Source organism: Pagrus pagrus (genome assembly GCF_965226575.1).
Source record: "Pagrus pagrus genome assembly, chromosome: 20".
NCBI lineage: Eukaryota > Metazoa > Chordata > Actinopteri > Spariformes > Sparidae > Pagrus > Pagrus pagrus.
The window spans coordinates 10,813,699-10,830,116 of NC_140207.1; the positions used below are offsets into that span (position 1 = coordinate 10,813,699).

The 16,418-nt window shown below is 42.0% G+C and overlaps 1 protein-coding gene across 5 annotated transcripts in view; it reads right to left on the reverse strand.

Annotated features, from left to right (window-relative positions):
• asap1b (ArfGAP with SH3 domain, ankyrin repeat and PH domain 1b) overlaps positions 1-16,418 on the reverse strand; it is a 61,865-nt gene that overhangs the window by 1,599 nt on the left and 43,848 nt on the right. The window contains exons 14-27 of one of the 5 annotated variants that reach the window (XM_084340866.1): positions 15,154-15,320; positions 11,670-11,803; positions 11,451-11,542; positions 11,175-11,361; positions 9,534-9,619; positions 8,208-8,323; positions 8,061-8,128; positions 7,463-7,570; positions 5,876-6,104; positions 3,957-4,025; positions 2,563-2,724; positions 1,178-1,256; positions 989-1,053; positions 340-905 (exon numbers count right to left, since the gene is read on the reverse strand). In XM_084340866.1, coding sequence (XP_084196992.1) covers positions 340-905; positions 989-1,053; positions 1,178-1,256; positions 2,563-2,724; positions 3,957-4,025; positions 5,876-6,104; positions 7,463-7,570; positions 8,061-8,128; positions 8,208-8,323; positions 9,534-9,619; positions 11,175-11,361; positions 11,451-11,542; positions 11,670-11,803; positions 15,154-15,320 — 2,128 coding nt within the window. The remainder of the gene's footprint in view (positions 1-339; positions 906-988; positions 1,054-1,177; positions 1,257-2,562; positions 2,725-3,956; positions 4,026-5,875; positions 6,105-7,462; positions 7,571-8,060; positions 8,129-8,207; positions 8,324-9,533; positions 9,620-11,174; positions 11,362-11,450; positions 11,543-11,669; positions 11,804-15,153; positions 15,321-16,418) is intronic. The other 4 variants (XM_084340863.1, XM_084340862.1, XM_084340864.1 and 1 more) reach the window with 4 other exon arrangements.

Below are 16,418 nucleotides of genomic sequence, written 5' to 3' on the forward strand. Positions count from 1 at the left end.
TGGACACACAAACAGCAAAATGGTTATTGTAGTTAACAAAAACTTCTCAGTTTTATGAAACTTCCATTTCGTTACCATCATATTGGACTTATTTTGATGGATATAACCATTCATCTACAGTATTTGAGATCTGTACCAAACAATCCTAATTTATTTTAAAAAAGGGAAAAATCAAGTACAAATCGATACTCTTGAAAAGACCAGGAAATACCTAAAAAATCAAAATGGAGGGCTGGTTCACCAGTTTTTTCTTCTCATATTCATGCATAGTGTGAATAGCCACTGTAGCAAGAGTCAGAACAGAGCAGTTTTGGATCAGCTTTAAAATCATGTTCATACCGTGTTGATCTTCCTCGGTAGGGGCACTGGAGTCTCTGCAGTCCCTGCTGGGGTCCCGTTGGTGTCTTCAGCAGCTTGTTGTATGGGGGTCCCTATATTTGCCTGCTGATTAGGTGACGGTGAGTCTTGCGGCTGAGGCTGCGGTTGAGGCTGCGGCTGAGGTTGAGGTTGAGTTTGAGGCGGAGGTGGCGGTTGCGTCTGAGGCCTTTGCACCGTCTCTCCAGGAGGCGGCCTGGGAGCGGACTCGACTGTTCCAGGTTTGGGGGGGATGTCAGAGAGGTGAGGCTTGGGAGGCAGGTCTTTGAGCTGCGGTTTGGGCGGGAGGTCTCCCAGCTGAGGTTTAGGAGGGAGGTCGGAGAGCTGCGGCTTCGGGGGAAGTTCTCCGGGTTTAGGAGGGAGCTCAGACGGCTGCGGTTTCGGGGGCAGGTCTCCCGGCTGAGGCCTCTCTGCCAGAGGAGTCTTCTGCGGGGTGTCGATTGCTGGCGGTGACTTCTGGAAGACCTCTGGAGGATGGCTGGACTTATCCATAGACGGGTGGTGTATGGTGTCAATCTTCCGCAATGCCACTGGCGAGAGCAGCATATAGTTTCTTAATACCTTCTTCAATTCAAAAGCTAACACTGAAATGAAAACTGGAAGGAGACTTTACCTTTTTGAGGTAGTTTGGGAAGAACCCTTGGACCAAGTGTAGACTTTGTGTTGCTTGAAGTAGTGCTGGAACAGAAAAACAGAATATAAAAAGGTGCTCGCTCCTCATCAGCAGGAATACATTTAATCGAGGGGAGTGATGCAATAAATTTTAGGCCAATCAAGCTCAAATGTCACAGTTTTTTAGTACCTTTGCTGCTGAGGAATTCCTTCAAACTTGTTAGAAACAGGAGACATCTTGCTCACAGGAGGAGGGGTGGAGTCGCTCCCTAAAATATTGACATTGATGACGACAAACAGATTACTCGACACCATAACAGAGAGCTAACCGAGGGGTTAATTTGATATTAATGTGGAAATAAATTAACATGCTGTGATGGTTAAAAAAACAATGAGGGAGGCGTCATCTGGCTGAGCTTTCCATGAGCCCGTGTTGTTGGGAAACTGAGGTTGTGCAATAAAGTGACATCTTTTAATTAGCGGCTGGGTGTGACTGTATGTGTGACACAAAACACCACAGAGGACAAATGATAAAAGTGGAATAACAGTAAAAATATCCCCATTACACATATAAGGGACACAAGAGTGCAGGTAAGATGACTGAGGTGTTTCTCCTTTTGTCTCCAAGTTAGAGTTAAACAATTTGATAGTTTAATATTTGAGGAAGTTACTTGTTTTTCTCACTAACCTGGAGTGAGCCTCATGGATGTCTCTTTGTGCAGTTTGAAAGTATGGTGAATTGTTATTAGATAAATAGTGACACAAAAGTTGCAAAATTCATCTTTCAAAATCAAGAATCTCATCGATATAGGGTGATAAAGTCAATACCTAGTATAATTAACCCTAAAATGACATCATGTTACAGGGTCAGACAGTGTGACTGCTCGTCAAACTTTCCCATTTCAACAATCCATCGTACATGACTTAAACGTAGCATCAAGCTAAGGGATTTTAGACTATAAAAACATGAAAAAATAATTGTAAACATGTCTTTACAGGCACATTAAAAAGAGGGTTCCGAGATGTTTCATTTCATGTTTCTAGGAGCTCCACACATCTAGAGCTGAAATAACAATCAGTTGACTTGAGTTCCTCCTTTTCACGTGTTAAGATTTGCCTATTTTCTTTTATCTTATATAAAAGCAAACTGAATATTTTGCAAATACCTCTAAACAATTGTCACCTTCGACTTTAAATGTTTGTTTTTTAGACTAAATAATCAGTTGGCTGAGGTTAGCTGAGATTACCATTCAACATACCTCTGAATTGCATAAAGAGGCACAGAAAGGCATCCACTCGTCTTAATTAAAACTCCTCAAACTGCTAAGAAATCCCAAAGCATCTGAACATGAAAATTAATTCTAAACCTTGGGAGGATTTGATAAAATAGTCACACTCAAGGTCCACTTATAAGCTTTTTCTGGACCTTTAAACTTCACTCCCTTGGAGTTAAGTTCAGTCGGTCATGTTTGGAAAAAGCTTGTTAAGTGGTTCTTGAGTTAAGACCTTCTTCAGGCTGGAGTTGTTCCTGAGTGAAACCAGCTCTTCTGTTCACACGTGTGCTTTGCATCTCACCCCCAGTTAAGCCCCCTTTACTGTGTGGACTGTGAGAGAGCGGGCTGGGTGGGTCAGACAGGGTGCGTTTGTGTCCAGGAGGTGGGGGCGGAGGCCTCTTCTTGGACAGGGTGGAGCTGCCTCCTGGTGTGAGTGTAGAGGGAGGGCCAGATGGGGGAGGAGCTGGAGGAGCGATACATAACACACATGAGGTGATGAGGTAATAACCCCCCCACCCAAAAAAGATCATTCTGTTCACCCCCAAAACCCAGAGAAGGTAGAGGAGAGGATGGAGAGGAGAGGAGGAGCTGGAAACATGGAAAAAGTTGTGTTTTTGGTGTCAGGAATACGTTTTTGCAGGACAAGGCGAGGAGATATGGAGGACTGAAACTGCCAAAATAAAAAAATAGAATAAAAAAATTAAATGGTAGGTAAAAAAAATGAAAAGATTTAAGAAATGACTCAATAAATAAATGTATAAGCCCTCATATGCACCAAATATGTAAAATAAAAAATAACAAATACATTAAAAAAATAGCCATTTACTTAAGAAAGCATCAAGAAATAAAGAAAAATAATAATAATACAAATATGCAAACGTTTGTGGAACTAAATGAGGGAAATACAAAGAGAAAAAACCCCAGAAATAATCATGTAAATACATACATTTGAAAATGAATAGATTAAATAAAAATAATTAAATGGGATAGGTAAATACATTTATTATTCAATTATTAAAATGTTTTTTAATTAATACACAGGTAAATAATTACAGTATCAAATTAAAAGACAAAAATTAAAAAAATAATAATAATGTCACATTTTGTACATTTATTTATGCCTATATTTATTCTTAATATTATTTTTGGTGCATTTAGAGACATATTAATTTATTCGACGAGTCATTTCTTTATTTCGGCAGTTTCCGTCCTCCGAAGGGGAGACACATTAACGCAAGTAAAACAAGATACTGTCTGGTCGGGAGTGGAAAATAATGAAAAAAAGACATCAGGATTTGGGGTGTGGGCAAGTATTTGATGTGTCTGCTCTGTGAATTCTGTTTATTAATGTGTCTTTTTGTTTCTACTGGGGCTCCGACGCACACACTGGTCTCTAATACAGAGAAAAGTAAGGTGAAAGCAGCTAATAGAGAGCTCAGCCAGAGAGGAATCAGCTGTGGTTAAGGGTTTACAGCTCAAGGATGGTGGGACATGATTTTAATAAGATAAAGATTCATGTAGGCAAGACATTTTTAACAGGAGACTCCGCTTGCCTACATGGTCCCATTGTTTACTTATAAAAACCCACCACCACCCTGTGAATGTGAGCTGTAAAGGGAGAAACAACTGAGGGGATAACTGCATATGGGGCACACAGCCGAGTAAGGGGGGAGAACGTAAAAACAGGATATTCACTGATGTATGGTCGAGTGCCAGCCAGTGTGGCGTAGTGCGAATGAGAGCCAAGGAATGCCAAGTGTGGAGCTGAAAGAATAGAGAAACAAAAAAAGAGAGAAAGAAAAGAGAGCGAGATGAGGAGTGTGGGAGAGAATCTACAGTATGTCAGTCCTTAAAAGAGCTGCTCCCACACACTATAAAATAACAAGATGAAATCTTATCAGTGGCAAGCAAAGAGAGAAAGGAAAAAGAGGAAAAAAATGGTGCTAAAGCTGGCCCCCGGAGGCGAGCTCTTCAGCACCCACTGAGAGAGAGATGTGCTAATCTGGAGCCTCTGAAGAGTTAGCATGTTATTCTATATGTATGTATGTATGTCATTCAGCCTTTCAGTCAGGCTTTTAATCTTATTTTTGCATAAATCAAACTTGACAAAATCCACTTGTTTCCAGTGCTATTTTGATCATTTAAGGTACCTGAAACAAAAGGGAAATAAAAACCCTGCAGGCGATTCAAAAATAGTAGTTACGGTTAGTAAGTAGACCCTTTCCAAATCCAACAAACCAAAGTGCTCCAGGAACTGGACTTTTCGAAGGTCAGGAACTAAATTTAGATCCTTGTTCCTCCACTAGAACAGAAAGTTACGTTCCTGAGTGCCTTAGAAGCTTCCCACAGAGTTCTGCCAGTGGAAAAGGGCTATCTGACCGTCGCCTGGTTAGCAAAGCTAAAAATACAAAGCAAGACATTTTTTAAAATGTTGTGTTTACCTACTCTGCGTAAGCTGCTAACAACAACCAGTAGTAACCCAGTGGTCCTCCAAAGTTAATCAGCATATTATTAGCTAACTAGATGGTTTTGCGGATGCTAAATAAAGGCCCATTACAATGTTTTTATCCTGAGACGTGCAGCTTTGGCCTCATTCTGTTAGCATTTTATCAAGTGTGTAGCTATTTCATGTGTTTATTTAAGACCATTTTACAGGGTTCTTGTTTTAAAGCAACCCAGCTAAAAACATTGAACTGCTGGTGATGGATTTAGTGCGTACTAGAAGGTTAGAAGCTAATAAAATCTGCAAGCGACAGCCGTCATTTCAGCCAACCAAATCAACAGTTGTTAGCCAGAAACGAGAAGCTATTTGTTCGAGAGTTTGTCAGTAACTGAGGGCTTAAACATGTTCATTTGCACTGGAAACAGGTGAAATTTCACACCTCTTGATTTAAGAAAAATAAGATTTAAATGCTCAATTATGGATTAAAATGACTTGTTGGGATGGATGTTTTGCCGTGTAAGCTTTTTCAGCCATGTACTAAAGCAGTGAGTGTTAGTGTTTTAACCCCCTCCACAGAGGGAGGAGTGTTATTTTTAATTCTAATACTGCAGAGACAGCACGCCCACACTGTACCCTGTGTATAGTGTGTCGAGACTAATGATGAAGTGTGTATCCTGCTTCCCTTTCACACGCCTGACTAACCATCGCCGCCCTGCCCTCTCCTGCGGACATGTTTTCCTGAATATTTACTGTGAAAGCGGTCTTAATGACACCTGCATCCCGCCCTCTGATCTGTTGACAAATTACATTCCACTGCAGGGTGTGTGTGTGTGTTTAAGCTGACTGACTGACAGCGCAAGGAAGAAACTTTCTAGGAAAAACTGATAACGAGGCATTCCTCTGCGCCTACTCCTGTCCTGGCTATCGTCAAACATTAACAGACACAATAAAAGACAGTTTCAAAGGCTATCTTCCCCTGACAGTAATCAGACACAGTGCAGCATACAGACAACCTTCAGACTATTTGCATTACAGGCTGACATTTGCAAAAGACGTATGAGCATAACAAGCTCTACTGAATTCACTGGCTGTCACTGGTTATAAGCTAGAAACTGATAAAAACTGTGGCTGCTGTCCGAAAATGGATGCACTTGGAGCAGGCAGGTCTGACCTTTGCCCTGGTTCCTGGGTGGCAGCGGCGGGCCGTCAGCCACTGGGGAGGAGGTGAGGTCGGTGGAGGCGCTGTACATCTGGTTGGTGAAGGCGCTGTAGGACAGACGCTGCTGCTTGTCCCTCTGGCTGATGAAACCCGGCAGAGAGAGCTTGTCGTGGGGGGAGAGGCTGGAGGAGTGGCAGAAGCTCTGAGGCCTCGGGGAGCGGTCCTTCTTGATGGGACTGGGCTGCAGAGGGACACAAGACAGCTGAGACAGAGCCGACATCAGTCTACAAAAACGTTGTTGCTCTTTGATAATGTAGAGCTGAAAATCATAAACTGACATGAAGATGCTTTAAAGGAATAGTTCGACATTTTATGAAGCTAACACAGAGCCAGACTAGCTGCTTCCCCATTTTGCTTCCCTGCCCTCATGCTAAGCTAAGCTAACCAGCTGCTGGCTGTAGCTTTATATAAGGCTGCGTCCACACCTACACGTTTTTTTGGAAACAGGATTTAAAAACTAAAATGATCTCTTCAGAAATAATTTTCATATATACTAAAACACCTGAAAATGCATATCACATGAACAGGAAGCAGATTGTCTGTGCTTGGTTGCTTAGTTACAGGAAATACTATGAATGAGGCAGACAAACGATGGCTCTTCACTGAATCCTCCACCAACACAATGCTTTATTAAAACGTTTTGTCTCTCATTGTATTGTCATTGTCTGTTTGTGTCTTTCAAAACACAGACTATACAACATCCATTCAGTCAATATGCAAATACTCAAAAAAAAAAACATGTTCCGAGTTTGCTTATGATGCTACATACACTGATAAGACCCAGTCGGGAAGCAAACAGCATGGGTGTCTGCTTCACCGTTTTCAAAAATCTTAGTTGCTGAATATCTCGGCCCTGGAAGGAGCTTCTCTGAAAGTTTTCTTGCCGAGAGTCCTGTCCACACATACACAGGTATTTCTTCAAACAAAGCTTTTTCTTTTTTTGCAGCATTTTAGATCACTGAAAACCTTTGCTTCAACGGCAACTCAATGCCTTTTTAACCATGTAGTTGGGACCTTCTTCACTGTTATATCGCCAGTGAACTGTGATATGTAAAAACATATTTTTAATCTACATGTCTAGACAACTTTTGACATGCAAAACAGCAAGTCTGCTTCCTGGAAAGTGTTTATTTTTTAACGAACCCAGCTTCCCCTGACTTGCCTCATTTACCACCTAATGAACCATTTTCAAGACTGCCTTGCACTTTGGTGTACTGGGGCTACTGTAAGTAGAATAAATTGGTATGTCGGCTCCTATCATGCCTTTCTGTCTCTACATGATTCAGTATATATATAAAAAGCAGCACTTTGATCTTCTGTGGACATCAAAGACTGACTTGTTGATGCTTCTGAAGCATCTTAACACATCATCTCTCTTTGCTCAGCGGCCTCGTTATTCTTTATTGTTTCTATGAAAGCAAACAACCAAACAAAAAAAGGTTTTACTAACAGAGTCGCGAGAAAGAAAGAAAGAAAGAAAGAAAGAAAGGATTGTTCTTATTCAAATTCAAACAAGCGGACGTGAGGCTCTGATCGAACCTTATCATCAAGGTCATCGTCGCTCTCGTCCATCTCCTCCAGTCTGAGGCTCCACTCGTACTCCACATGGATGTGAGGGTTGAACTTCCCCTCTGCCGCCTGCACAAGCTGACACACACAAAAACACACACAAAGCTGCTATCCCTTTCCAAGACAAACGCTTCTCAAATCAAATGGAAAACAGTAACATGATGAAGACGATACATCAAAATTAACTGCAAATGAAAACTCTACAAACAAGAAACACAGTAAACAATAAAGGGGAGGAATAAATATGTAGACACGTTTGTTTAGTAGAGATTTAACACTTCATTCAAAATGGCTTTTTTTTTATCTGCATGCTCACACTGGCGTGAATAATGAACATACATCAACAATTACTTCCACTCTGCTGTCACTGCCTGCCTGAGGCTGGAGACAGACCTTTGACTGCCATCTAGTGTTGTGACTAATCTGGTCGAGACATGTTTAATCAACCACAATCTACAGTCCACAACCCTTCCTTTAGAGATGTGTATTTTTTGGAGTTAGTCATTTTAAAAGCCGTTAAAATCCACTGTGGTGTCCAGAATCACCAGCTGGGCGCTCCTGTACTTACTGCCTCCTCGCACTGAGTGTTCCTCAGTCGCCTGGCAACATCCAGCGCCGTCTCTCCGTTCTGATTGGCTGAAGTGGGAGGGATAATCAACAGTTAGAGTGTGATGCGTGAGCGCCGATGACTTTAACGAGAGGATGTGTGACTCACGGATATCGGTGGCCGGCTTGCCCCTCAGGAGTAACTTGAGGCACTCGGGCTTCTCGTACATGCAGCAGTAATGCAGGGCGGTGTTCCCCCACTCCGTCTGCTTATCCAGGTTACCGCTGGGAGAAAACAAACACACACACACACACACACACACACACACACACACACACACACAGTCAGGACACAGGTCACAAGCCTGAGGGTGTTTTCCACAGTCCTGCAGCTTCAGGTTAATGTGTTATTACACAGGATTTTGTGAAAAAAGGGCTGGAAATTGCTGGACATTTAATTCAGTCATAATAACAGCAGCATTTCGATGTGGGTAATGATAGGGTGTCTACAGGTATTAGACATAATTTTAGACATAATGTGTGAAGATGTCATCATGTCATGTGATGTACGGTGGAAAAACGGGACGATTCTCTAATAAATGACATCACAATAAGCAAAAATGTTGCTGTAGGTGATGTGTTTCTATTGTAGATGAAACTATCGACGAGAAACTATTTACCTATTTAGTCAAATTTGATGAAAAAATGTTTTTCAATACTTTTATAATGTATTATTGTTTACTGACTTACACAACCGTCTAGCTTAGGTTGTATAGATTTCAGGGATATGAAGAATTTGAAGATGACATCAAGATACCAAAAATACCAATGTTGGCACTGGCAGATTATTTCTACTGTACAGTTTAAAGGGTGATTGACGTTTAAGACGTAATATTTATAATATGTATTGAGTTTAAGACATTTTAAGGACCTGCAGACACCCTGAATGACATAGACTGACTGATACCTGTGCAAAGACCAGGAAAATAATCAATTTTATATCTATTGGAGCTCCCCCAGAGAAATATTCATAATATCGAGGGTTAAGCGTGACACAGTATGAGCCCAGTTATCAATTAATGAGACAGTCCCACTTGTTTCTGTGGAGGCTGGCTGTGTGCAGTCTGAGCAGTGGTGGGTAAACAATCGAAAAGAGAGGAATAAATTAAGGCAGAGAAGAAAAGTGCTTGACCCATTTCTGTTTGCCTTGTGGGAATGTGAGTCGAGCGGCGCTAAGCTTTCCTCTGCACGTCTGCTGCTTTACTGCAGACTGAAGCGCGGGAGAAGAAAGGCTCGCAGCAGACAGCCAGATCAAATCTGATGCTGAGCGTTTCAACAAAACTGCTGTTTACCGCTTGATTTTCCTCTAAAATGATGGCGTGTTTGAAAAAATCTTCACAGCTGTTTGACGTGCATGAAAAGCCAACCCCAATCCACATAATTTTGCAAGTCTTTCTAGCTTTTCTGTTGGGTGAAAAACGACTTTAAAAAGTACCTGTTCTGCACAAGGAAGTCCACTAAATGCAGTGAGGTCTGGTCAGCAGTCCGTACAGAGTAGTGCAGTGCTGTCTCTCCGGCTTCCTGCAGGGGGCCATCAAACACAGCAAAGACACGGTGAGACAATCTTGGGCAGCATCCATTCTGTATTCTCTCCCTCTCTGTGTCTCTTTCAGCATTTAAACAAGCCGCAGTAAACAAAATGGCTCCTAAAAATAATATTTCAGCAGGCACGAAGCCTGGATTTGTCCTTTTCTGGCAGAGTCTTACGGTAATTTCATCTGTTTCTGTGAATCAAAGCTAGAGCTGGTTGTGAATTCTTGTAAAAATGGAGAAAAAAAGATGAAATATATGTTGGAATATATGTGCTGTACATTCGGTGGCGTCTTGGCATCTACGGGGGAGAGTAAGGGCTGTGTTAAGTCAAGCATCCCTGTTGTGCGGTCTGTGTGAGGGAGGTGGATGTCACTGTGCTGTCTGCAGCCATTCAGATGTACTGACAGCAGCAGATCAGATATCGGTGAGTCAGACTTCATAGCGCAGACAGCAGCAGCAGCAGCTCCCTCAATCACCAACTGATATCCTCTTTTTATTCTGCTGCTGCTGCGATGTACATTTAATTTTTCATTAGAGAACAACCGTGCCCGCGTTGACCCATTTATGTCAGATTAAGTCCGATCACACATGTTGTTTACGGCACAGTATCTTCACCATCTACCGCTCGTTTTTTAACTTTCACTCGTGCCTAAAGCAGCGGCGCAAAAGGCCGAGGAAACAAAGAGGAAACGGGCTGAACCACGGCATAAAAAGCAGGGACATGAATTAGGCCGCCACAGATGTCGTCATCTGAGTAAATAAATGGGATGATGCCCTTCGATGTGGTGGTGGAGGCTGCTGGACATCACCACCTGCTGGCGAAGTTCTCCGCATGACTCAAAATTTTCCAACTGTTACACCCTTTGCTACCCGCCAAATAACTCGCCAACTGGTAGAAATGTGTCAGCGTTGGTCGTCCTGCTGGGAGTAAACCTCACATGAGGATGGAGCGCTGCAGTAAACTGTGTTCAGCTCTGACAGGGATCGTTTTATGGTTATGGGAGGAGGTGGACGTGTAGCCACGATTACAGGTAACACACTAACCTTGAATTCAATGTTGCATGATACACATCTGAGCCAAATGAGCCACCAAATCATGTTAGTGCCAGTTCACCCAAAGCAACAACAACAACAACAAAAAGATAGTTTTGGCCTTATGTACTAAGATTTCAAGCTTTACCTGTTTCTTTTTTGTAATTTTTTAAATAGGAAAAATGATAAAAACAAGCAACAAGTAGCAGTTAGCAACTAGATGTTGATCATATTGGAGCATTTAGCAGCTAAAAAGACAGATATTTCCCTCAGGAGCAGGTGGAAACCACTGTTTGACTGAAGTTCACTAGGCTGACATAAACACAACTCAAAATGAATGATAATGTTGCTCCATGACAGCTGGATGTGTAAATAAGCAACTATTTTTGAAAAAGAGTTCAGAGATGATAAATCAACAAATAACCACAACATGTAAGTAAATTTTTTTTTGATACTGGCGAACCTGACCATCTAAGCTCTGTGTACATATCCATAAACTAAATGGACTCACCGGCCCCACCTCCGGGAGCGGCTCCATTAGCTCCACCCCCTCTGCGTAGACCTGGATGAGGGCCAGCAGGTCCCTGGACTGGACTGCCTCAAACAGCTCGATCATTTTAGCTGCCGCGGATGTGCACGTCTTCCTCGCGTACTTGTGGTCCACGTATTTAGCATTGATGAACTCCTTCCTCACCGTCCTGCGGAGGGGGAAGACGAGTTCAGTCAGCTGTTTGGATGTCAAACAAATCCAGTTTTCAGGGAGAGTTTTATCTTGGAGAGTACTCACATGTCACTGGATGGAGTGGGCTTTGGTGTAGGGGAAGAAAGGTTTCCCTCCATGATCTCATTGAAACTACTGTTCCCTACATTCTTGGCCAGCTGGGGGAGAAAGAAGAAAAAGTCAGCATCACGTATCTCTATTCTGCGCTCACTACTCTTTGATTATTTCTAATATTTCACCACAAATAGAAAGTAGTAAAGAGCGTTAACCATTTCTCTGACTCACCAAGAGTTCTGAGGTTCCTAGCTTGTCGAGCTCCATGGACTGGATGCGGGAGATGTGAACCCCCATCTCTCGGTGGATGCCGGAGCACTCGATGCAGGTCAGGATCCCCAGGTTGGTGGACAGCCATTTAGGATCTATCAATACAGAACATATGACGGGAAAGTGATGCAGCGTTTTTTCTCCATATTTCTCAGTGTACAGTTGCTGCTATAGTTAGTGTGGGCATGAGTGGATGGACAGATGGTGCAGGTCCTGTAAAACTATTATTAGTTGGATAAACGCCTCAGATTTAAGCCTATACTGAAAATCAAATGACAGATTTCGATTTAAGTTGGACCAGGTAGCACTGAGAGCTCCAAATCGCAGAAAGAAGCGCAGTAATGCCAGAAAATGCAACTCAAGTCCAGCCTGGTATATCAGGCACATGCCACTCCTATCTTTGCTGTCGACTAAAGGCAAAAAATGCACTTATACTCTACGTGAGAATAACAAGTAGGACATTTCTCAGCAGTAAAAAGCATCAGTCCTACTCTTTACTGTATATACATTTCGTGTGGCTGCACTCTATGCGGCTGCTGTCAGCAGAGAAATTGGTTTCTCAGCGTCCTTACATTTGATTTATTCCTGTATGATTGCAGAACTTGGGAGAGAAATGGCGAGCCTTGACAGAAGCCATTACTCTTGTGAGGCACTAACACCAAAACCACTGACAGCAATGTGTACAGGTAGTTTTCTATACATTTTCTGCCATGAAACTGCTTTATAACAGGGCTGTGACTGTTTAAACAGGATGTAGCTCTTCACAACATAACGCACACAACAAAACAGGCCCGCTGGCGCTACCGGTGTTATTTTCTGTGGATGGATATCATACAGTCGTATACAAATCACACACAGGACAGAGCTGTGGCTCAGTGTTTAAGTACTCATAATGGGTTTATTTTTAAAGGTCTCGGCCTTGTTTCTGTCTCAGAAAAAGAGGATTTTACGTTTTATTTCACTGCTCAAGATCACAACCGCCGTGGATAAACTTGTATTGACGAACGACGTGACACATCTTAATACAGGTATTTTTTTTATTTTAGTAGTGGGAGGGTGAGGCGAGGGGTGTTCAGTTGGTTGCAATCTGCGACCTCACCGCTAGATGCCACTAAATCCTACACACTGTTCTTTTAAATGAAGCAGATGGCAAAACCAAAACTTATTTATTTATTGGCTTCATGTGTGATTTTATCTATAAATCAACAACAGATGTTTCAGACCACTAGAGAACTGATCTCGACTAACCATCCAAATATCCCCAGACTCCTTAACAAATTGTGTGATTTTAAGGGTTGTTGCGTGAGAAGAAACTAAAAAAGCTTTATGAAACGACTATGGCAAATTCTCTTCTTGTAAATCTGGCATTAAATAGAATATATTTAAGTTGTGTCTCTCCTTGTAAAAAGTGTCAGTAGCAGAGACGACTTCTTCATTTGGGCCTTCTTGTTAATTGTTAAACATGAAAATACTTCTGTCTGAGTGTGAAAAACATTTTACACACAATCACGCATCCAAGAGATGTTTGGTTTATTTGCATATAGAGTGGGGAAATGATAATCTGATCACAAGTGGTCACTCGAGGCGCAAGTGAATACCAGGTGTGAAATGACAGAACTAGAGCCGTCCGCCCAAAAAACCAATGAGTCATACACAGGAACACGGACGGAAGGCAAGCACACGCACACACATATTTTCATAACATCATGAACAGATGCGAGCTGGTGATAGGTCACAGAGTGCATGTTAAGCATGATGAGTTGATGCATGGTGACCTCTATAGCTGATTAATGCTAAAGCTGCAAAGCTGTGTCTTATAGAGGGAGATCCTGGGAGAATTCAAATGAGATAGAGCTGTCCTCATTCTGCTCAGACCATAGGGAACAAAGACGTGACCTTTGAAAGTCATTACAATGACCTTTCAGACGTGAAGTTAATTTTATGCGTCGAGGAATGGAAACCCTGCCGGAGCGATGTCTGAGCTCTTTTGTGATTGGATGAAGGGAAACAACCAGTTATATGATGACAACTGTTCTGTGTAGAGGTTTTACTGGTAAGAGAGTGCATCCCAAGCACATCAACAGATTAAAAATAGATTTGTTTCCATATAAATCACAAGAAAACTCCAAAGCACTCTTTGTTAAACTATTAAATTGCCTGCATTGTCATGGCATCGTCATGTTAGACCTTCAAAATAAACTACGACGCGTTTTGGTGACGTATACCTAACAGAAGAGCTCCTAGCTTTACATTTTTAGATATTCAAGATGTCACTTAAACTTAAACTGAGCAATATATCAATGATGCCAGTGTGTGAAAGCTGTTTTGATACCTTTTTGTTTTTTTAATTACTTTTCGGAGCCATATTTTTGACAGTTTTGTTTCCGTTTCTACTATGGGTTACGGTTTGTTGATTTATGTTGAGTTATTTCTTTTGCTGTCTTTTTATGCTTGCATTACACTGCACTGCACTTGTCTTATTGATACTGGGCTATTTCAATTTTTATATTTCTTGCCTTGTTAATTTGGACCCCAGAAAGACCAGCAACGACTTTGTGGAAGCTACAGGGGACCCACTAAAGAATAAGGAAATAGGGGGTAAAAAAAAAACAAGAAACAAAAAGGAAACGGAGCCTAAACCCACATCTGGAAGACGAGTTACTACTGAAAACATGTCCACGAGCGGACACAGCAACAAGAGCATAGACATGACAAATTGCCTCCCCTCTCTGCAGATTGCAGGGGTCGACCGAGCGTGTGTGACTTATGTAACAACGTGATGTAATGATGTTGTTTCTCAAAGCAGGGAAATGCTTTTTTTCCCCTCAGAGCATAAAGTCCTCTCGTCCGTCGGTCAGTGAGAGTGTGTGTTTGTGTTGACAAAGGAGAATGTGTGTGCGTATATGTTTGTGTGTGTGTGTGTATATATATATATGTATAAAGATATATATATATGTGTGTGTGTGTGTGTGTGTGTGTGTGTGTGTGTGTGTGTGTGTGTGTGTGTGTGTGTGTGTGTGGTAAGTGTCAGACGGCCTGAATGTCTATGCCACTCCTGAATGCTGAGTCTTTGCTTCTTAATGCAGGGGAGGATCAGGATCAGGTTGTGTCCTGCATGCTAACAACACTTGCACACACACACACACACACACACACGCGCGCGCTTATTTATTGAAGGCTGCTGGGGGATTTGCAGTGCGGCTTGTTCAGTCACCATCCAACTGAAGGACGCTGAGTTCGGGGCTGCAGTGACATTGCAAAGGAATCGAGATTGGCGCTCTAAATATAACATTTGCTCGCAGTTATATCAGAAAATGCTGAAGTGAACGTGTTTGTTTTTTACGGTAACAAGGTGAGGGTCGACTAAGCACAAAGCAGGAGGGGGATGTTTATTAATATGTATGTGTGGAGCCTCTCTGAGCAGACACACAGCAGCAGTACACACCTGAAGCTCCGCAGTCGCAGCAGACTTCGTTGCCCGGCATGCGAAGCACATCTTCTATGATGGCTTTGGTCAGGTCCTCTAAACCGTCCTCGCCGCCGCTGCTCTGCTCGCCACGGAACGCCATGTTCAACGCCTCCTCCTTGCTGTTGGTCAGCACCGAGATCCAACTGCACAGAGGAAACACATCATCACTGGTGTTATAAAACGACACTTTATTTGTAATGTAATTTGTTAAGTTTTACTTGAGAGATTAAAACACTGTGAGATATAAAGTAAGTGAGCTAAAAATCAATAGTTGGAGTCGCTCTAATCTGAGGATTATTTCTCAGGTCTGTTCATTGTTTGGTCGATACCAGGGCTGCCAGAAGTGGGGCCCGAGGGCCAAAGTTGGCCCACCATAAGGTTCAATTTGACCTGCCAGATGTTTCAAGCAAAAACAAATTATGTTTTTAAAAGAAATATTATAATGTTTATTCTGTTTTAAGATCCCCAATTATTTTTCCTAATCTGAGGACGGCAGGCACAGCGACACTTGCACTTCCTAGCACCATTTTGCATCTTAACAATACGATAGATTAATGCTCTTGGCCTGTGATCCACTAAGTTTCAGTTTGTCCCTTTAAAGGGAAAATGTTCAGGAACCCCTCATCTGTGCAATGTGACAAGAAAGTGACGGATGACCATCACAATTTCTAGATAAAAAGATATTCAACTCCAAACAGAGGAAAACTAACTGTTTAGAGGCAGAGACGTGGGGAATATTTGGCATTTTGTTCCTGAAATATTCTTTAAACAATGAATCACAGAAATATTTGCCTGTTATTTTTCTGGCAACTAATCATTTCTTCTCTAGAAAAAATCTAAATAAATCACAAAAAAATGTAAATTATTGCAATGAAAGAGCAAGATGATGATTTCCATAAACTCAAGACCTCATCACTCTTATCATCACAAAAAAATAAACTGTCTGTATGCTTCATTAAACACATTCAGACCGTATATAAACTTAAACTGCACAAAAGATGTTTGGAGAGCTACTAAGACCATAACAATAGCATTCCTTGTGACTCTTTTCCCTGAAATCGTTCTAATTTTGGATTACTTTCCTCGACACTCTTTTGTGCTCGCCGGTTCATTCACTTTGAAAAGGTAAAACACACACAGATGCACACAGACATGCACACACCCACACACACTGTGGCCATTAAGCATCATGCAGACAGGAAACACTGTGGCTGCCTTTCAAACATGGCCTCCTGCAGTTC